At 51.7% G+C, this 20,113-nt stretch overlaps 8 protein-coding genes across 8 annotated transcripts; 2 read left to right on the plus strand and 6 right to left on the minus strand.

Moving 5' to 3' along the window:
* Positions 1–392: 392 nt before the first annotated feature.
* Positions 393–1,493, minus strand: J4E82_004679 (uncharacterized protein; the record flags this gene model as incomplete). Its single annotated transcript, XM_051730955.1, has 3 exons — positions 393–447; positions 552–1,170; positions 1,241–1,493. 3 exons carry the CDS (start codon positions 1,491–1,493, stop codon positions 393–395), a joined length of 927 nt encoding a protein of 308 aa, XP_051589162.1.
* Positions 1,494–3,782: 2,289 nt separating this feature from the next.
* Positions 3,783–5,343, minus strand: J4E82_004680 (uncharacterized protein; the record flags this gene model as incomplete). Its single annotated transcript, XM_051730956.1, has 3 exons — positions 3,783–4,134; positions 4,194–5,089; positions 5,143–5,343. 3 exons carry the CDS (start codon positions 5,341–5,343, stop codon positions 3,783–3,785), a joined length of 1,449 nt encoding a protein of 482 aa, XP_051589163.1.
* Positions 5,344–6,588: 1,245 nt separating this feature from the next.
* J4E82_004681 (uncharacterized protein) lies at positions 6,589–7,578 on the minus strand (the record flags this gene model as incomplete). The annotated part of the gene is made up of 1 exon (XM_051730957.1): positions 6,589–7,578. The coding sequence occupies one exon, from the start codon at positions 7,576–7,578 to the stop codon at positions 6,589–6,591; it is 990 nt and encodes a 329-aa protein (XP_051589164.1).
* An 883-nt stretch (positions 7,579–8,461) lies between these two features.
* MET2 (homoserine O- acetyltransferase) lies at positions 8,462–9,921 on the minus strand (the record flags this gene model as incomplete). Its single annotated transcript, XM_051730958.1, has 3 exons — positions 8,462–8,572; positions 8,624–9,670; positions 9,727–9,921. The coding sequence occupies 3 exons, from the start codon at positions 9,919–9,921 to the stop codon at positions 8,462–8,464; spliced, it is 1,353 nt and encodes a 450-aa protein (XP_051589165.1).
* A 648-nt stretch (positions 9,922–10,569) lies between these two features.
* Positions 10,570–12,765, minus strand: J4E82_004683 (uncharacterized protein; the record flags this gene model as incomplete). The annotated part of the gene is made up of 3 exons (XM_051730959.1): positions 10,570–11,218; positions 11,269–12,627; positions 12,680–12,765. 3 exons carry the CDS (start codon positions 12,763–12,765, stop codon positions 10,570–10,572), a joined length of 2,094 nt encoding a protein of 697 aa, XP_051589166.1.
* Positions 12,766–13,397: 632 nt separating this feature from the next.
* On the plus strand, positions 13,398–15,523 carry J4E82_004684 (uncharacterized protein; the record flags this gene model as incomplete). The annotated part of the gene is made up of 3 exons (XM_051730960.1): positions 13,398–13,424; positions 13,479–13,671; positions 13,728–15,523. 3 exons carry the CDS (start codon positions 13,398–13,400, stop codon positions 15,521–15,523), a joined length of 2,016 nt encoding a protein of 671 aa, XP_051589167.1.
* Positions 15,524–16,312: 789 nt separating this feature from the next.
* On the plus strand, positions 16,313–17,452 carry J4E82_004685 (uncharacterized protein; the record flags this gene model as incomplete). Its single annotated transcript, XM_051730961.1, has 1 exon — positions 16,313–17,452. One exon carries the CDS (start codon positions 16,313–16,315, stop codon positions 17,450–17,452), a length of 1,140 nt encoding a protein of 379 aa, XP_051589168.1.
* Positions 17,453–17,586: 134 nt separating this feature from the next.
* Positions 17,587–19,478, minus strand: J4E82_004686 (uncharacterized protein; the record flags this gene model as incomplete). The annotated part of the gene is made up of 2 exons (XM_051730962.1): positions 17,587–19,365; positions 19,416–19,478. 2 exons carry the CDS (start codon positions 19,476–19,478, stop codon positions 17,587–17,589), a joined length of 1,842 nt encoding a protein of 613 aa, XP_051589169.1.
* Between the last annotated feature and the right edge of the window lie 635 nt (positions 19,479–20,113).

The following is a 20,113-nucleotide window of genomic DNA, read 5'->3' on the forward strand; positions in this document are numbered from 1 at the left end:
TACTGGGGTAGTCATACAGTAGTGTGGGGCTTTATAGGCCAATATAGTGCGTACGTAAGCAAGGCAGGACCGAATGATCGACTAGCCGATGTGGATGTCTGAGCGCTAGATGTTTCAAAAGTGTAAACTTCCAAAAGCGTCATTAGATTGACATGCCGAAAAAGTTTCCTTTGTGGGGAAGCCGCAAGAACCATGCGGGCGCTGTCTTGCGCCACAATACGAGCTTGTCTTCGAGAAAGGAGAACAGAGAAGAAAGAGATTCTGAGTAGCTGTGGGTATAGAACTACGACCATCGCTGACAAGTGTGCAAGCATAACGATAGGATATCCAACAAACGCCATCCGGTGCAGATATTATAAATCTCTTTCAGACACTTAGGTTGGGGTTAGATCTCAAGTTGAAGATAGGTGCGCCCATCGCGCATCGGGATCTACCTCACCATCCTCACTAAGATGCTGTCAGCGCACATATTCTACGCCCTGCACTCTAGATCCCTCCACTCGACATACCTACCACAATACACGCGGACCAATGAAGTCTCGCAAACCTACCAATCATAAACCCATCCGGAGTTGGCCGTCATGAATTCCTCACAAGCCTCCTTGAGTGCTATGTTTGGTCTCAGATCACCAATCGTAAGTGTCTCTCTCGTCAGCGGGTCTGTAGGACTCCGTTTGAGATGCTCAATCAGCGTAGCCCGCTCATACGATCTGCCGTTCTTGGTAACAACGGGATCATGCATAATCTCAAATGTTATGCCATCAACGAGGTAATCTGGTACTTCGCGTTTCTGCTGATGTTCCGGATCTGATATAGCAAAGGCGGTCCGTAGATCATCGCGCTTCTTCTCGAATTCCGTCTTGCGCTCTGCTTTCTCTTCCTGCCCGTCTGATCGACTAGTTTCCCCAGTCTCCATGCGTGCTTCGATATCATCCATGTCCTTTTTGAATTGTGTCTCTAGCATCGATTCAAGGTCGGAGAGGAGATCGCCGCGCCGCCGTATCCGTTCTCGTTCGCGGATATCCCATTTAGCTTTCTTGCATTTTAGAACGAGGGCAGATATGGTGGCTGCGTTTGAGGTTTGTTGCGCCGATGTGGTACATAGTTCGTAGGCCATGAGACTTGAGGAAAGAGCTTCGTTGGGGTGGTTTATGGCGAGTTGGGCTTGTGCTGCACTGTTGTTAGCCTTGAATGTGCTGTTGCAGTGCTTGGCGCATCTGCGCAGAGGGTGAAAGCATACCGAGATAGAAGAAGGCCTTCATGTTGTCCTTCAACAACTCGATGCTCCGTATGCAGTCATCAATCACACCTTCCCACTTCTCCAGCTTCAGCCTCGCATTCGCGCGATTCGTGAACAACAGAGGGTTCGCTGAGTTCTTCTGGATGGCCTGCGAGTACAGCGCCTCAGCTTCTTCATAGTCGCCATTCTTGAAGCACTTGTTGCCGGAGTTCTTAAGCTGCTCGGCGGCATATTCGTTGCCTGGCGGAGGCATAACGGGGTCAGTGACTAGGCGATAGAGGGGGTGAGGCTGCAGGTTAGTCAACGGAAGTGATGGCGGACTTAAGCTTCAATGATTGGTAGCGCCGCGGGGGTGGGGCGGTTTTGTTGCGCCTCGGTATGGAAGCTTCGAGACGGCGACGACGATGCTGATGTGAGCAGTCCGGAGTCTTCGGATGCCATCGGTACCTGCAGACAAGGCCCTGATCAGTTGCTGCAATATCGTAGAGCTTCCAGCACTGCATCGCTGTGTGCTGTATGCGCCACGTACACTTTGGTGTAAACACGCGCACAGCCACGCCATCGTCACCTTGGTGGGACACGAGAACATCTGTCGCGTGCCGTGGTCAGTCGCGACGTGGAGGATAACTACCAGTCAAAATTATACACTACAATCCTAGACACTAAGAGTTGACATAGACTACACTACCATAGTAAACTTATCCCAATCGCCGCATTTCTCCAACACACAGGCCAAACATATCAAAGTCGCTAGTCCGTCAAGTGGGGCACCGCCGCGCTTGCTTCTGTCAAGTTCACAATGTCCACTGCGTGCGTCTTTCCTTCGCCTTCGCCTTCGCCCTTGGAGTCTCTCCTGTCTTCCCTATAGAGGTTCGGATAACTTCTCTGTCGCCGAACCGCACCACCCTCATCCGTCTCTTCACCCCTGTGCCGACTGGGCGGTGCACTTCTCTTTCGGAATCTCCTTTCATCTTCGTCGCTTTCGACGCAAGCATCATCGGCTTCTAACAATGGACTCCTAGTCCTTCCTCTGCTACCGCTTCTGTTGCGAGCCCGCCCCCGGAATGTATGATCCGGCTCGGCATCACTGCGCCTTCTAGTCTTCTTCTGAGCGGATGTCGGCGGAGAGATAGAAGACGTCGGAGACGAAGGTCGGTGGTGTTTGCGGTGATGCTCTCTGTATCGGGAGCCGCTGCGGCGATCGTGGCCACGAGATGGTGAGGATGCACGGCGTGGAGAGTGTTGTGACGACTGCCTACGTCGCTTGAGTCGGCCGCGTTCTTCTGCGTCTACATCTGGTTCGACGATGGTAGGGACATCTGTTGTCATATTCTGTAGAGGCGCGGGCTCCGTTGGCGGGTCCGACATTGTGACTGCTGACATTGGGGGAATTGAGGTTTGACAGGCTCAGCTCAGCTATAAAGGGTGAAAGGCAGCACGCCAGAAATCAGTAGGTCTAGGCATATCAGAACCGTAGAGTCTGAGGGGTGCATTAGTTCCGTCTGATGTAGACGGGCCGTTTGGATGAATGATCGCCTGGGCCTGCATGTGAGCAGTAGTTCAAGCGTCAGATGTAGGGTGTAGGGCAGGTGCGACGTCATTTGCCTAAGCGCCTCAAAGCGCTAGCCTGGTAGGGTCGCTTCAGTTTCCATCATCGTCAGTATCGCGACATCAACATCACAGTACGTACGCACAAGTCCCAAGTCTCATACATGGGATCAAACTTCATTTTTGTTGTGTTTAAAGCTATGGTACATGTTCTCTACACCAACTGGAGGAATGGCATTTCATCCACGCTGCAAACAGCTCGTCAGCTTGCTCATACTCACATTCGATGTACGAACGATCAACACTTGGTCAGATAGAACGGTCCAGCGGCAATGACTTTAGGGTACCAGATGGACAAACTATTATGACCGAAGATGTCATAGACAGCTTTTTGCTGACACCACAGTCTACTCGTTCTAGATAGAGCCAAGTTTTCCTCATTCATCTTGGCTTACAACAGACACCTGACGACTTCGGGAGCTGCGGAACCGTGGCTTACACAACACAAGGGCAGCGGCGAAACTATTTTCATTCTTGGGCTACACAGGGCTACCGCTGCATTGCTCGTCTATGTACGATGCGCAGCGACACAATCGGATATCTTGATAATCAAACCTTCAAGGCATGTAACATGCTACTTTTCGACTTCATCTGGCTGTAAACCACGCCGTGTTCGCATATACACGCACACTTCAAGGTCATCCTACACATGATTTGTTAGGACCAACATGCAAATATGCAGATTTGGGTACACTCAACCCTCTATGTTCGCATAAACACTTAGTGCAGCACAAAACACTTGAATGACACCGAAGATGCAGTATAATAAAGGCTAGTATTGCCACGTAAAAGACCCCTCGCTATGTGGGATATAACCCCTTTTGGTAGTAAAAGTAAAAAATCACACCTTGGGTGGAAAGGTAAAAATGTCACACCCATAAACACCTGTCTAGCGCCTGACGCTTCTAAAAAGTTCCAGTAACAATCTCACCAACTACGCATCATGCTGTTGTTGCAATCCATGATGTTCCTTTTCCTCACTCTCACTCTCCCTCGGAACAGCAAAGCTCTTCCTGATAGCCATATCCGCCTTGGTCTTGGTCATCAACGCATCACGGATATCCTGCTTACTCCTTCCGGCCCAGGACGTGTAGTTCTTTTGGCTGAGGGGCCAGATGGGCATGTTACCGTCGCGACGCATGAACTCACGGGCGGTAGGAGCGGGCTGGGCGGTGATGGTGTCAATGTCCATCTCGAGCTCTTCACAGTAGGCCTCGAGGGGTAGATCGTTGACGTCGTGTCCGAAGGGGTTTTCAATTTCGCGGCCAATGGCTGAGAGACCGATGCTAGATGGATTGTTAGATTCGTGTATGAGTGGGGGATGTATATTTCGACAAAAACTTACATAATGTAGGCAGCGAAGATACAACCTGGGATAGTGATCCAGCGGAGGTCATCCCAAAGTTGGAAAGGCAACATCATAACGTAAACCCATGTGATTTGCGAGATGGCGATAGAGTAGGCGATAGGTAGAGGAGTTTGCAGGACACGGTCCATACCAGTAAGGGCCTCGTTCAGCTGTACAACACCGGTGATAGCTTGGTTCTGGTAGAGACCGACTTTGAGCGTTTCATTGTCGATGATGCTGTGGACGTAGCAGGAAAGGTGGTTCAGAATCTCAAGAGACAAGTTACCAAGAGGCTTCTTGGAACGCTTAATCCTCTTGCGGGGGTTGGACTCGGCGAATGTAACACCAAGGTATTCGCCAACGGCCTTGATCTTCTTCTTGTCGCCCGGCTTGGGAATTTCGAGGTCAGCAGCGCGGGCAAAAGTATCCAGGTATTCGATGCGGTCGCGAAGATCAGGGTAGTCGATACCAGGCTCGAAGCGGAGCCTGTGCTTTACAGAGCAGGCAAAGGCGTTAAGCAGGTTGAGCGCAGAGAGCTTGTTGAGCAGGTCCTCCTTTCCAAGTTCGCCTTCGCGCTCAGCAGTGTGGTACCAGATTGTTCGTGCCATATTCTGACTGACGAAGATCAACTGACTCCAGTATTTTCGGCCCTCGGTGTATCGCTCATACGCAGTGCTTGTTCGGAAGGAAATAGCAAGACCGACGACGAAACCGAGCACGGTCAGAAGGAGTGTGCTGACTTTAAGCTCAAAAATGAACTGCGAGACGCATGTAATCAAGGTAGACCACAGAGTCACTACTGTGAGTGGTATTATCATCTTGGGAAAGACGGAACCGTGCATTCGCATAAAGTACGGCCATTTGCTGTGCTTGGACAAGTCGCGAGGACCAACCTATTGCTTACTGTTAGCAAGCTGTGAGTCTGCAGCAATTGTGAAGAACCCACAAAGTAGTCCTCAGCATCCAAGCTACCATTAGTCTGCCTTCGTGAGGGGACTTGGTATGTAACAGTACGGTGTCGCCATGACCGCGGTGATATTGGTCCGTCAAACTCCTCGTTTGGCTTGGCTGAACCGCTTGTCGAAGGTGGTATTTCGATGTTATCTGGCCGAAGCGTCTTCGTAGTCGAAGCGTTGGACGCAGCCATGGTGTCGGTGAGTCTCAGGTTTAGAGTAAGCAACCGTCCAGCAGTTGAGAGTAATGCTTTTGAAAGGACAGTATATGGTCAATGCTAGCGAGTGTGTAGAGATGATGGAGTATTTTGTAGAGACTGGGAATAAGAAATAAAGAGAGGGAAGGAATGACAGAAGCAAGAGTATGTAAGTAATGAATCAAGCGAGCAAATCGTCCCGTCAGGAGTAAGGATCTCCAACTCAATGTTTAAATATAAAACACGCGTATCTGCACCTCGCACAAAAAATCCTCGCAAACCCATGGCGCCCACGGGGATTCGCTCCCGCACCTTTGGCAGCGCCATCATGGTCTAACATGCGATCCGCGACACACGTTGGCATGCAGGGGCCGTCTTGCACATTGTGCCCCTGAGCCAGACAGACGCGGTCTGGCCAATCGAGTGTGGGGTGCAGTGGAGTCTCTTCGTAAAGTCGAGCATGGCGACGAATGACGGTAGGGGCGCAGCCTGAAGCAGCAAGGGGCGTGACGCGGAGGCCCTGTTTCACGAAACGTATTCCGCCGTGCCAAGCGCGCCACTGAAAGTGTTGGATGCGATGTAGTCAGCGCTGGCACGCCTCATAGCTTGACTTGTTATCCGCCACTATGATCGGACCGCTATCGATAGCGATCTTTGGAACACTATAGCTGGTGTGAAGACGGCTGCATAACAGGACGTGCTGGTGCGGACAATTCGTGTTCGATCGACAAGACTTTGTGTCAGGATAAATGTTCTCGTCGATGCTGGGGTGGAAGGTCCAGACTAGGGCGTGCCGAACCGAGGCTAAGATTACCCCTGACAATGTCGACGAATGGGAACGCTCGCGAACGATTCAACGTGAAAAAGCCTCGTCAGCAATTTCAAGAGCATCGGGAAACTACTCAGGCGGGCAATTTGGAGATTGGCATGCAAGAGGGCCGCGGCAAGCTAGCTACGACGCCGCATCCGCAGCGACGCGGAACAGGAAGGCTAGCTTGACTCTATGGGACCTCGTCTCGATGAACCCGCAGCATTAAACATGTCAAGCACGACGTGTGCATTACACAAAGCTACAGAACGGTTTTGCTTCGTGCGCGTTCTTCTAGACACATCGAAAACGCACAGAGCCTTTACCCAGTCGCTTCATCTCCGGACGCTCGATCACTGTTCCCACACCGCTACGAATCTCTCCGATCAGAGAAGGAAGGAAAGCCCTTAGCTATTCTAGCGGCGCCTGCCTGCCTACCTCCTCTCGATTCTCCTCATCTCGGCTCTTCCTCTTTCGAGCTCGACAGCCAACTCTCTCGTCTTGAAAGTCTTTCCATCTACACAGACGCGGACTCTGTTGATCTTCTCTAGTAGCATTCGATAGTACCGTGCCTGATAATCAACCGTGTTGAAGTCGTTCGCAGTCCAGATCTTTTGCCAGATGTTGACTAACTCGTGGCTGATAATGACAATAGGGCTCTCTGGTTTGAAGTATATATCGTGATCCATATCGTTGCTACCATCTGGACTGGAAGTCTGGGAAGTATTGCCCAATAGGCATGCAGGCAGCAAATTCAAGACGACTTCGTCAATAAATGCTACCTTTCGACTCCTATGAATGGGGTCCGGGCCTTGCTCGAATATATGCTTGAGGACTGCGCATATCTCCCATGCAGTTTGATCATGAGGAGGGAGTCCGCCTGTCTTGGCTGGTGTAAAGAGGCGAATGTCTATCCGTAGCTGCTCAATACTCGTTGTGTAGGCTGGTGTCTTCGCGACGTTGCCGACAACGTGGTGATACGTTCCACCACCAAGAAACAGAGACGCCCAGCTTGATAGGAACCCACTAAGCCACACGTGCCTATCCTCATCTCCGTTTCTGGGCGACTTGTTCTTTTTTGTCCTGACGAGCGGCAGGGAAAGCCAAGTGAAGTAATGTGTTCCATCAATTTCCACACAGTCCATGCATGCAGCAAGCCCCCATTTCCGGTTCGCTCTTGCAATGATTTGCATCAGTTCCTCATTAATTTGACGGTTGCATGCCAGGAAGCTAGCACAGGTGGGCGGTGTGCCCTGTGATGCGATTAAACAGCCATTCTCCCACGGCCCTTCGGGTTCCCGTACGCGGCACCAGCCAGTTGCTGATTGTGTGTTCTTCAGACTTGGAGAAGGTCGACAGGATAAAAGCAGCTCTGTATATATCGCATCGCGCAATTCGCGGGGAAGATCTAGGAACCGTACCATTTTCGATTAAATGTTTACTCTGCTATCACAGTCATGCAAGGATTACAATGCAGCTGTCAATGTAGAGACGTCAAATCCACATCATCTCCACTGTATTGGAGCCTCGCTTGTCGCCCTCAGTACAAGACGTGATCCGAATCCGAAGTCTGGGGTAATACAGGGATGGATGGCGCCTTTCTTCTCTTCTGCGGTGGCGAGTCTGATGGCGTGCCTGAGGCTTGTTTCAGACGTGCAGGTACACCTTGTAATACCGCGGGACACTAAGTTTGGGATGAGTTTTGGGGGACGGCAGATAGCCGTGGTTTAGGAGCTGCAGAACTAGAGGTGACTCTGAACTTCTGAGTAAATTGAAATACGATGCAAATCAGCCAACTTGTGAGGTAGCTGAGATGCGTTGTGCTATAAGTCGGAAGGTACGGGGTTCCGGGACTTCCTACAAGCACGTGGCGTCATGCTTGGCACGAATCTGGAAATTCATCGGACTACCGTCGGAGTGTGAGGCATGATCTCAGCAATATGCATATGTTCGAGTCAGAAGACTTTTTCATCCTGAAGCACATGATTGAATTTGCCATGGTTTTGACAATACACGAAATACTAGGAGTACCAGAGGTTGGATGAAAGCTAATAAGTTGATGTTTTCATTGAACGACAAGGAGATCTTTTTATTCCACAAGAACTCCCGCTAGCAGTAGCTATGCTTATCTAATGTAATCGGACGAATATCACGTTAACATTGGCTTCTCGAGGAAGACAATGACAGAGGTGACTGGGTCAGAGAGAGTTCGGAAGTGAAGCCGACATGTCTGTCGACGTGTGCAAAAAGGGTATCACGTTAATCTACTAGGCAAGCAGAACAGCGGTGACTAATGGGAACAGATGTCTATGACTCTGCTGGAGCAGGGGCCTCTGTGGGCTGGCTTGAGGCAGGGGCCTCTGCGGCCAGGGCTTGGAAGCCTTCGGTGGTGATGTTCACCGCGCCAGCTTGTACAAGCTATACACATGTTAGAGATGGAATAAAACTTTTCGACAAGGCAAAACTTACAGCGCGGCTCAGATCATCCAAGAGATCTTCAGGGTCCTCGATACCAACACAAAGTCGGATGATGTCTTCAGGCATGTTCCTCTCCTTCCTGGTCTTCTCATCAATGCTTGCGTGACTCATACGGCAAGGCATGCTGATAAGGGAGTTGACGCAGCCAAAGCTGACACTAATGCCCCAAAGTCTAGCGCTCTCGACGATGCGTTCGCTGATAGTGACGTCGCCGGTTTCGAAGGACAGGACAGCGCCAGCGCCACGTGCCATACTCCAGTGCAGATCGTACTGGGGGTGTGATTTCAAACCAGGGTAGCGGACCTTGAATCCGTGGGATTCGAGGAACGTGGCAACACGCATAGCGTTTGCCTGTTGCTTCTCCATGCGAACACCCAGGGTCTTGATACCGCGGAGCAGCAGCCATGAATCGAAAGGCGACAGGCCACAGCCAGAAGCGTTGATAGTGAAGAAGAGTCGATCTCCAAGCGCAGAGTCGTTGATGGCAATGACACCTGCCATAAGATCGTGGTGACCCGAGAGATATTTTGTGCCAGATTCGTAAACGATATCAGAACCAAGGTCAAGCGGGTTGAGCAACATAGGCGACATCATGGTATTGTCGACAGCGACCACTGCGGTAGGGTTTGCGGCGTGAGCGATGCTGGCAATGGCAGGGATGTCGCAAATCTTGATCAGAGGGTTTGTAGGCGTCTCAAGCAGAACCATGGCCGTCTTGTTGTTCACGACCTCGCGTACTTTTTCCGGATTTGTGGTATCGACGTGGTGGACAATGATGCCTCCGTGTGTCGAAAGGTACTTGAGCAATCGGTTTGTTCCGCCATACAAGTCGTCGCCAGTCACTACTTCATCGCCCGGTCGTAGGAGACGGGTGATGACGTCTAGCGCACCCATGCCAGATGAGACGACAAGCGCGCGGTTCGCGTTCATGATCTTAGCAAGGTGTCTTTCGAGATGTGTTCGTGTAGGGTTGCCGGATCGTGTGTAGTCGTACTCGCCGCCGCCTCCGGTTGCGGACTCCTGCTTGAAGGTTGCCGACTACGCATGTTAGCCCTTGACTCGATTAATGCTGATGACGGTGAAGTGTCGCATACCTGATAGATGGGCACAGAGCTGGCATTGTACTGGTCGGTGCTCTCTGTGTAGACCAGCTCTGTCATGAGCGCATACTTCCTGCCATTGCGGGGCGAGCTCGGCGCGGGCGACGGCGGGAGGTTGTGGCCGTCAATGTCGAGCGGGATCGCAGCCTTGCCAGCGGCATTGGCCTTCTTAGAGCTCTCTCCGGCCATTGTAATGATGGTGTGTCCGCGGTGCGGACTTGGTGAAAGCCGAGTGGCGGGGTTTTACAAGTTTCGAGCTTCGCGTTGAGGCGATGACGAAACAGTTGTATGTAGAACAAAGCAAGACTCACGGCGAAGCGGTCTGGACAATTGCGAGAATTCAGGTAATGGGTGTATGAGTACAAAGGTCAAAAGCATAAACAGATGTCATTGAAGACGTGCGCACGAGTAGCTTAGCCCCATCTTGTGGGGAGTCACCGCTGGAATTGCGCCATCGAGGACAAATCGGCAGTTCTCCCTTGCTCCGAACGTCGCCCGCGTGTTTTCGCCTCCGACTTGCGGACGACAGGGGGGCCTCTACCCCAGATTGAGACAAAGAATCCACAGACAATCACCCACGAACAAGCGAAAAAAGTGCACCGGTCCAAAATACCAGGATGCTCGTGACTATTTGATATGCGGGTATACCTACTTGGACAAAATTGACATTACAGAAAAAAATTACCTTCCTTCCCATCAAGTACGCTGTGCGCCTGAACCTATTCGCCGAACCAAATGCCATACCGTCCCGGAAGTGCCTTGAGAAATGCAGGAACGTTAAACAAGAACGCAGTAAAAAAGCCATTCTGGAGCCAATGTAACGCCGGAAAGAGTCCATCATCGGGGATTGACAGCAGGAAACGACTTCCTGATATGAAGGTTCATCTTGAATTCGAAAATGCCTTCCTCCGTTGCACAATACAGAGTGCGTCCATCCTGGCTCATGGCCAGTCCCGCCGTCCGTACGCCTAGTCTGGAATCGTGCGTCGTGCGGCTTGACCCGCGCAGGCCCAGACTGAATTCATAGGATTCAAGGATGGGCTGGCCAGCACGCGTGATGCGGAGCCGCTCACGCGCCTGCGTCAATTGACGGATACGACGAAGCTCGCTGCGGAGTTCGGGTGCAGTGGGATTGCTGTCAGTGGCAGCCGCATGTGCAGTAGTGCCACGAGTCGTAGCGCGTTGTTGTTCAGCACTAAGTGCCTCTTCAACAGTACGCCATGCTTCATCTGTCGAGGCTACTATCTCGTTGCTCACGCGACGCGCGTGTGCAGGCACCGTGTTTGGCGAACGCGTGAGAGCAGTGTCAGTAATATTGGTGAGGGTAGCAGGTGCATTGACTGTGCCTTCGTTTATTGAAACAATGACTGAAGTCCGCCGATGAGGAGTTGTGCGCTCTTGGAGCCAGTTGCGTGAGTGCGCCTGCCCAGTCCTCTCTGCCATGAAACGAGCCATAGCGTCAGCGACCTCTCGGGCAGTGGGCTCCCTACATGCTGTTAGTCAAGTCTCACTACAGCAGTCGGGTGCGTAACATACGGTACAGTGTTGAGTTGCTCAGAAGTTGTATAGTTGATACTCCGGGGCGTTATCCCCTGCCCACGGGCCTCCTGGATCTCTTCACGCTGTCTATGACTGGTCCGTAAAGCACTAAGCACCTGTCTTTCGCGTGCCGTTAAGCCAAGTGGATCGTTGTCCGACTCTACGACACCCAGCCGCCGGTGAAGTCTCTGCCGCTCTGAGTCCGCTTCGAAATACTCATTCGCAGCATTCATAGCAGCTGTGTTCCCTTCCGAATCCAAAGCACGTCGATATCCTCGGATGAAATCTGCTTCTCTGCGAAGCTCGTGCATTTCTGGGCTAAGACTGAGATCAAAGTCGGCTATTTCGACGGTCTCGAGACCTTCTTCTTTTGGATCCAGGTTCAAGATTTGTTTGACCTTGAGACCAGCTCGCAAGTCCGCGATGCACACTCTACCTTGGTCTTCGCTCCAAACGAGGAAATCCCATGGTGCCGGTGAAAAGTGCATCGTCCGTACCGCGCCGGGCCCGGTTCGGCTGTCTGGTCTCGTGGAACTTATCATCTGTAGAATTGCATCTTCACCATACTCGACAAGCTTCAGCAACTGGACGTCAAAAACAGTAATGTATCCGCATTCTGAGCCAACAGCACAGAGGCTTCCTGATGGTGACCAAGCTGTAGTGAAGTAGCCGTCTGCATGCGAATGTGCGGGGCGGTAGAGAGTCACTTGCTTCAGTAATTCCCATGCTGGAGGTGTTGATTGTATATGCCCCTCAGGTGCCTTATTACCAGGCTTAGGTGACTTTGTGCGCTCGAAGAAGTAGCCAATAGGGGCATCGCCGACAGCTACCAACATTTGGCCATCGGGCGAGATGGCAGCGTGGTTCATTGCAAAGGGCAAATCAAGCACCGCCAACTCCAGATTTTGAGTCAACGAATAGACGCGCACCGTCTTGTCATTGTTGGTAAGAACTGCGACGATGTCATGCTGACCCTCGCTTTCACCCGGCAGTTTGTGTATGGATATGGAGTTGACGATATCGGTTCCGATCTTCTCGAGACGTACGCGCGATGCAGCGCCTAGTAGGGGCGGTCGAGGCAGGCGGTGCTCGAAGTCCAGGGGCAACGAGGCGTCGCCACGGGACGGGTCTGTCGGAGGAAAGCCGGTCACCTGGATGGCGGCGAAGTTGCCATGTTCCTCTCCACCCACGCAGACATAGCCGTAGCCGGAAGCAGTGCAGCGCGCTTCCCAGGGCAATGTGGTGACATGTGCCTGGGTTCGTGTGGCCGCATTGAGGCAGTAGACGGCCGCGCCGCTTGCATAGTAGAGGAGATCGGGTTCAGGGCAGGAGATGAAATGGCGCAATTGATAGTGTCTGCACTCGTCAGCGTTGACGCACCGTGTGCTTGTCTTTGGCCAGCGCTCACGCGATAGGGATCTTGGTAGGGTAGTAAGCCTTCTGAGCCAACACAAAGGTATCCGTATCTCTGCTCAGGGAGTCATCGACGGCCATAGTTTGCGGTCAGGTCGGAGAAGGCTGCATGTCTCTGGGACGGTAGCAATCTACGTCACAAGTCGTCTAGGCGGAGAAGTCCAAGGGGCCCCGGCAGGAATACAGTGCAGATGGGTTTGCAGGCGAGAGGAGGACGGTAGTTGTGATTTGTGGTCTATTCTAGCACGCGTTGCATGTGTCGGAGCGAGGGTTGATAGAGTCGCAGTGTTTCGAGGTGTTCCAGGCGTCACTATGGTCAAGCATCTTCCCCACACGCGAGCCATATGCGCCAAGCCTTGAACACGGCGACTCATGGTGGAAGTCATAGCACAAAGGCCAGAAGGCGTCATGGCGCCATGATGCAACATTCACCACCTGCCACTGGCAAAATCTGCCATTCGCCTCCTCACCATTCCGAGTCAAGTCGCATGGTCAATTGAATTGTTCGTAGCAACTCGGAAGCACAGACGTTTACAGCGGAACCTCGGGCGGCGATTTTACACCAAAACGAGCTAGAATCTTCTCCGAGAATTTTGTCCATCGTCAAAGCTTCCATCACTACATCATATATACCATCCACCCTCCCACTCATCATCTCTACATCCAATCTTCTGTCGCTTGCATCCCCTCACGCAGCGTCTCACACATTCACAATGTTGTCCTCAAGATTATCACGGACTGTAAGTAATTGCCTTTCTGATTATGCTCGTCAACATTCTCTGACCTCATCATAGTTTTTGCCTCGTGCGGCTTCGGCGGCGCGACGCACACCCGCATTCAGGGCTCCCGCCATGTTTGCGCGAGGGTATGCTGAGGGCGGCGAGGAGAAGGTCAAGGGCTCGGTCATTGGTATTGACCTGGGTACCACCAACTCTGCCGTCGCTGTCATGGAGGGCAAGGTCCCTCGCATCATTGAGAACTCTGAGGGTACGTCAGAAATGATTTTTCACCCAATTCGATCAAGACGCTAATTCTTTCTTCAGGTGGTCGAACAACACCTTCCGTCGTTGGTTTCACCAAGGAGGGCGAGCGTCTCGTCGGTATCGCCGCCAAGCGCCAGGCTGTCGTCAACCCAGAGAACACTCTTTTCGCTACCAAGCGTCTCATCGGTCGCAAGTTCACCGATGCTGAGGTCCAGCGCGACATCCAGCAGGTCCCATACAAGATCGTCCAGCACACCAACGGTGATGCCTGGCTCGAGGCCCAAGGACAGAAGTACTCGCCTTCCCAGGTTGGTGGTTTCGTCCTCGGAAAGATGAAGGAGACTGCCGAGTCATACATGGGCAAGAACGTCAAGAACGCCGTCGTCACCGTCCCCGCCTACTTCAACGACTCCCAGCGTCAAGCTACCAAGGACGCTGGTCAAATCGCTGGTCTCAACGTTCTCCGTGTCGTCAACGAACCCACCGCTGCCGCTCTCGCCTACGGTCTTGACAAGGCCACCGACAACGTCGTAGCTGTCTACGATTTGGGTGGTGGTACTTTCGATATCTCCATTCTCGAGATTCAGGCTGGTGTCTTCGAGGTCAAGTCTACCAACGGTGACACTCACCTTGGTGGTGAGGACTTCGACATTACCCTCGTCCGCCACCTTGTCGACCAGTTCAAGAAGGAGCAGGGCATCGACCTGAACAGCGACCGCATGGCTATCCAGCGTATCCGTGAGGCCGCCGAGAAGGCCAAGATCGAGCTGTCCTCTTCCTCCCAGACCGACATCAACCTGCCCTTCATTACCGCCGACGCCTCTGGTCCCAAGCACATCAACACCAAGCTCACCCGTTCTCAGCTTGAGAAGATGATGGACCCCCTCATCAGCCGTACCGTTGAGCCCGTCCGCAAGGCCCTCAAGGACGCCAACCTGAAGGCTACCGATATCTCTGAGGTCATTCTCGTTGGTGGTATGACCCGTATGCCCAAGGTTACCGAGTCCGTCAAGAGCATCTTCGGTCGTGACCCCGCCAAGTCGGTCAACCCCGATGAGGCTGTTGCTATCGGTGCTGCTATCCAGGGTGCCGTCCTTGCTGGTGAGGTTACCGACCTTCTCCTTCTCGACGTCACTCCCCTCTCTCTTGGTATCGAGACCCTCGGTGGTGTCTTCACCCGCCTGATCAACCGTAACACCACTATCCCCACCAAGAAGTCCCAGGTCTTCTCCACTGCTGCCGATTTCCAGAGTGCTGTCGAGATCAAGGTCTACCAGGGTGAGCGTGAGCTCGTCCGTGACAACAAGCTCCTCGGTAACTTCCAGCTCGTTGGCATTCCCCCAGCTCACCGTGGTGTACCCCAGATTGAGGTCACTTTCGACATCGACGCTGACTCCATCGTCCACGTTCACGCCAAGGACAAGTCTACCAACAAGGACCAGTCCATCACCATCGCCTCTGGATCCGGTCTTTCTGACGCTGAGATCGAGAACATGGTCAAGGACTCCGAGCAGTACGCTGAGCAAGACAAGGAGCGCAAGAACGCCATCGAGGCCGCCAACCGCGCTGACAGCGTCGTAAACGACACCGAGAAGGCCCTCAAGGAGTTCGAGGACCGTCTCGACAAGGCTGAGGCCGAGAAGATCAAGGAGAAGATCACATCCATGCGCGAGTTCATCGCCCAGAGCCAGTCTGGTGAGGGCACCGCCACCGCCGCCGAGATCAAGGAGAAGACCGACGAGCTCCAGAACGCCTCTTTGAGCCTGTTCGACCAGATGCACAAGGCCCGCTCCGAGAGCCAAAACCAGAGCGAGCAGCCTCAGCAGCCTGAGGGTGAGGGCGAGAAGAAGCAGTAAATGCTTTGATCGTTCAGCACTGGTTTTGTCTTTCTCGTTGATGGCTTCTTTACGTCCAAAAGCAGGCGTCTTGCATCCTGTCATGATTGGTCTGGTTTAGGTCACGTCTAGACGTGTACATGTCCCTACACATGTTTGAGCATCTCTGTATCATATTTTCCGACGATTTCTCTTCTCACATTAGCGTTTGTTTTATTACCCTTACGGATCCTTGGTACACGTCGGAATAACGAAAGAGTGATATCCACTGGTGGTCAGGACATGATGTGGAAGGGACGACATAATGGCGGAGTCAATGAGTGTACCATAGCTTAGAGACGCGAGATGGTAGCACTTCGCTTACTTCTCCGCTCTACAATCTACGATTTGAAATGTTCATTACCGTCGATTACAAAGTGACGTCGTTCATTGCCGACTAACAGTCGCCCTGTACAAGTAATCATTTTGGATTTTACTATATGATGTGCCCCGCTATCTGAACCTCGGGATTGCTTCATCATTTCGACCCGCTAAACTCTTACGTCATTACTAATCCGCGGCTTCCGTTCTTTAATAATACACAGTCAGTTTTGTAGCAAACCACCTCCTATGATTCCAATTCGTGGCATTATAAAGCACACTCTCCTCTTCGCACGCGGATCCAACACCACTAGATCCATTACCATCGCATCTCTATACTCTTTATTTAGAACCTTTTCACATCCTACACTTGCCAGCAAAGCATTGATTGGTGGACACATCCAACCTCCCTGTAGTATTCGATATAGCTCTACGAAGGCCAAGCCCAAGATGACAGACGCAACGAATCACCCCTTATCTGGCCTCTGGCAACCTACTCAGCTCCAGAAACTGCATTATGGTGCTGACTCCGTGAAACAACATCTCCTCTCCTGTCTTCCAAAAGAGTCAAGCAAAGCCTTTGTCATTACTGGAAACTCTCTGGCCAGCAAGACGCCTCTGGTGAAGCAAGTTGAAGCGCTCCTGGGCGATAAACATGCAGGTACCTTCTCAAAGATAGGCGAACACGCGCCTGTCGCCCAACTAGACGAAGCAACCGACCTTGTGAAGAAGGATCAAAGCATCGATACCGTAATCTCCATTGGTGGCGGAAGCCCAATCGACAGCTCAAAAGCCATCAGCTACCGGCTGAACGAAAAGACGGGAAAATACCTTTACCACATCGCCATCCCGACAACCCTAAGTGCAAGTGAATGCACCCTGATGGCCGGCTACACACAATCTGACGGCGTGAAAACTGGTGTTCGAGCCAAAGAACTCGTCCCTCACGTCGTCATCTACGATGCCAAATTCGCCCTACATACCCCTGAACGCCTTTGGATGTCAACTGGTCTCCGCGCCATGGACCACGCCATCGAGCTACTGTATCATCCCACCGCCACTGAGATGCCCGCTAGATGGTTGACTCTACAGTCTGCAGCTACACTCTTCGAAGCCCTACCAAAATACAAACAAAACCCCAAAGACGAGGATGTTATTACAAGGTTGCAGCTTGCCGCTTTTGCTTCCCTGGGATTTTTGGGCTACAACATCAAAGGCGGTCTCGGCCTCTCTCATGCCCTAGGCTACGCGCTGGGTTCTCCCTATGGTATTCCTCATGGCATCACATCATGCCTCACTCTGGGACACGTAGTCAAGCTCAAGGCTCAAGACCCCGCTGCAGCAGAGCAGGTAGCTCGCCTGCTTCCATTCATCGGAGAGTCGGCGTCTGGCGATGCCAAGGCTGATGCTGAAAAGGTTGGAGACGAAATCTTGAGGCTGGTCAAGGATCTAGGGTTGGATAGTGACTTGAGGAATTACAAAGTAGGCAAAGATCAGATTCCTGTCATCACAGAGCGGGCAACGGGTGGGCAGAAGGAAGGAAAGGCCTATGATGCTGTTGAGGGGTTGGTAAAGGGATTGTTTGTTTGAGTAATCGAAATGAAGAAGTTATAGGGGATGGGATTTATATTTTGTGACAGCATCATACAAAGACGCTTTGCCAGACATCATGTACTTGGAGGATCACTTGTACTCAGGTAAAGTTTGAGGAAACAAGTTGTTGATTATTCTACTTCACGATTCGGGTCCATAATTCGGGCCAGTTCCAGCATGAGGCGGTATAGATAGATGGTAAAGTCCTCTCTTCGAAGCGCCTTCCCATGCCACTCGCGACCCGCATCGGCTATCTCCTTCGCTCTCCTTTTACCATCTTCATGGCTCGTTAGATATCGCATAGTTTCTGGCAGCTCGTCCATGGAGAGGCTGACAGGGATGTAATGCACCCATGGTATCAAGCGCTCATCATGCCATTCTCGCAGGATCGTCTGCTTAAGCACAACGCTCCGCGATTGTAACAGCGTGTAGTATCGCCCACTAAATGAATTCCCGTCGATGTCAAACACGAAGCGGGATCGTAGCTGTTGACTTTGTTCCTCTATATCTCCAGGGTTGAAGAACTCTTTTTGGTCTTTGCAATCCTGCTCATTGCATTGGAGCACAGCAGTGAATTTCACGTCATAAAGACTGCTTTGATTCTTGACCGCGCTGTATGGTATCCATTGCCCTAGTTTGGATTGCTTGAGAAACGTATGACTGGTGTGATCGATGGCCTGAACCAGCTTCACGAAACGTTGTCGGTGGGAATGTTGCCAGCTGCTGTTCCAGCTATAGCTTCCAGTTGTGCTACCAGCCCAGTATAGGTTGTCATTCTTTGCTTCCCAAGCAGGATCGTCTACCTCCTTATAGTCTCCTTGATATACCTTATCTGTATACCAAGGACTAGGATATATAATGTCGCCAAACGAAGAAGGCGCAGCTTGCGAAAGGATGGGGATTGGAGCTTCTGTCGTCAGACCAGTCATGGGAGAGGAAAAGAAGCCATGCATACTCTCGAACTCGGGATGTGAGCAGACTTCCCGAGCGTGCGATTTGTCTTGGACGAAAGGAAGGCCATAACTGGAGATGAAGGGATTCGCCTCAACACTAGGATTACCCCAACATAGATCATTGGTTTTATCCCATATGGAGTTGTGATTTGCATCTTCGAATGAAGGACGTAATGTACCGCCATTATCGAGCGTTTGTCGCGTGATGATGAACCTAGGTTCATCCAATAAATTGAGAGCAAATACAACGTCAGGAATGTTGCGCGATACTTCATCAAAGAGCCCTCCGAGGTCCTTCCCAAGCCAGTGGTCACTTGCCGAATTATATTCTCCATCCGCAAAGGCGCACTTACGGAGTGCAAGATGGTCGAGCTCAGTGACGTTATTGATATTTTCGCGTAGACGGCGAGGTTCGATCTTCCAGAATGGCATGAGATCCTCATTGATCATGTCAAAGTCATCGATCAGAGGAGATTGGTTGGCTTTGGCGTAGAAAAACCACTTATTAAATCCCGGCGGTGGTTCGCGTGAGTTTCTTCTTCGATACTCCTTTTCGGCTGAACGAAGTGTTTTAGATTGTCGTTTCTGAAGATGCGCGAAATCCTTCCGACCCTTCAGAGCAAGCTCTTCGACAGGGTGAAGTGAGCTCGGTGTTACAGTGCCAGTTGACACATACGGCCATACTGCTTCAGGCAGCGAAGGAACTTGCCTCCCCGTCGAAGTCAGCCGTACAAGCGACAGCGCCGGCCAGATGGCGAACAGATATAGTATGAGACGCCCTTTGGAACTCTTCGGTAAGAAACAAACAATTTGGTACAGACTAAGAATGGCGATTGTTGTACGGGCAAGTGTTTGAAACCCCCCTAGTGGTGTAGTCGCATCCGGAGTAAAGGCATCGGCTGACGCTGTGACATAGCCCCAGATTACAGGCACAACTTCCCACTGTACTTCTTGTGTCTGGTTGTGTTAGCGTGCGATCGGATTAGCACAGATAGAGTTATACATACAAGCCAGAATACGGCAGTCCAATGCAGAGCTTTTACGATGCCAGCAAATAGAGCTTTGACCATGGAAAAAGTTCCACCAAACGGAGAGAGAACCACAAAAATGGTTACCGCGATGCAAAGCCCAGCCGTGCGAAACGAGATGGAGCGGATCACATTTCCGGTGCTCATCCGATGGCCTTCATCTAGGTATTGCCGTCCCAGGTTGAAAATATCGGCGAGTGACCCATATATCCCCACAAGGCCGAGTGCGGTGGGAACAGCGTATACTATCCTGACGGTATCAAAAGTCGGTGCGAGTGCTACAACGAGGGCTGCTCCTAACCCCGATACAAAACATGTATATTTGATATATGACGGCAGCAGTTCGGATAGGCGGGCGAAGGGCGCGGTACGACTTCGAGCGATGAGTGCAAACCCAACTACAGGCTGTCGAATGTATGTTAGCATGCTTGATGAGTCAGGAGATAGCAGGAAAATCCTACTGTGACCCATGTAGAATCTATGACCGAGGATAAAGCTGCTACCATAGACACAGAACCCGCCACTATCCAATACAAGTACTTGATGGAGGGCTTCAAGCCAAAGTTCTCATTCTTCCACAGCCCTGGTACGAAGCGCGAGGAAAACCCGAAAGACACAGTGACGAGACTCCAACATATCACTTCGGCGAGCGCTGGGGCGTATCCATCGAGGTTGCG

Source organism: Alternaria postmessia (genome assembly GCF_024291825.1).
Source record: "Alternaria postmessia strain BMP 2775 chromosome Unknown scaffold_23, whole genome shotgun sequence".
In the NCBI taxonomy this organism is placed as follows: Eukaryota; Fungi; Ascomycota; class Dothideomycetes; order Pleosporales; family Pleosporaceae; genus Alternaria; species Alternaria postmessia.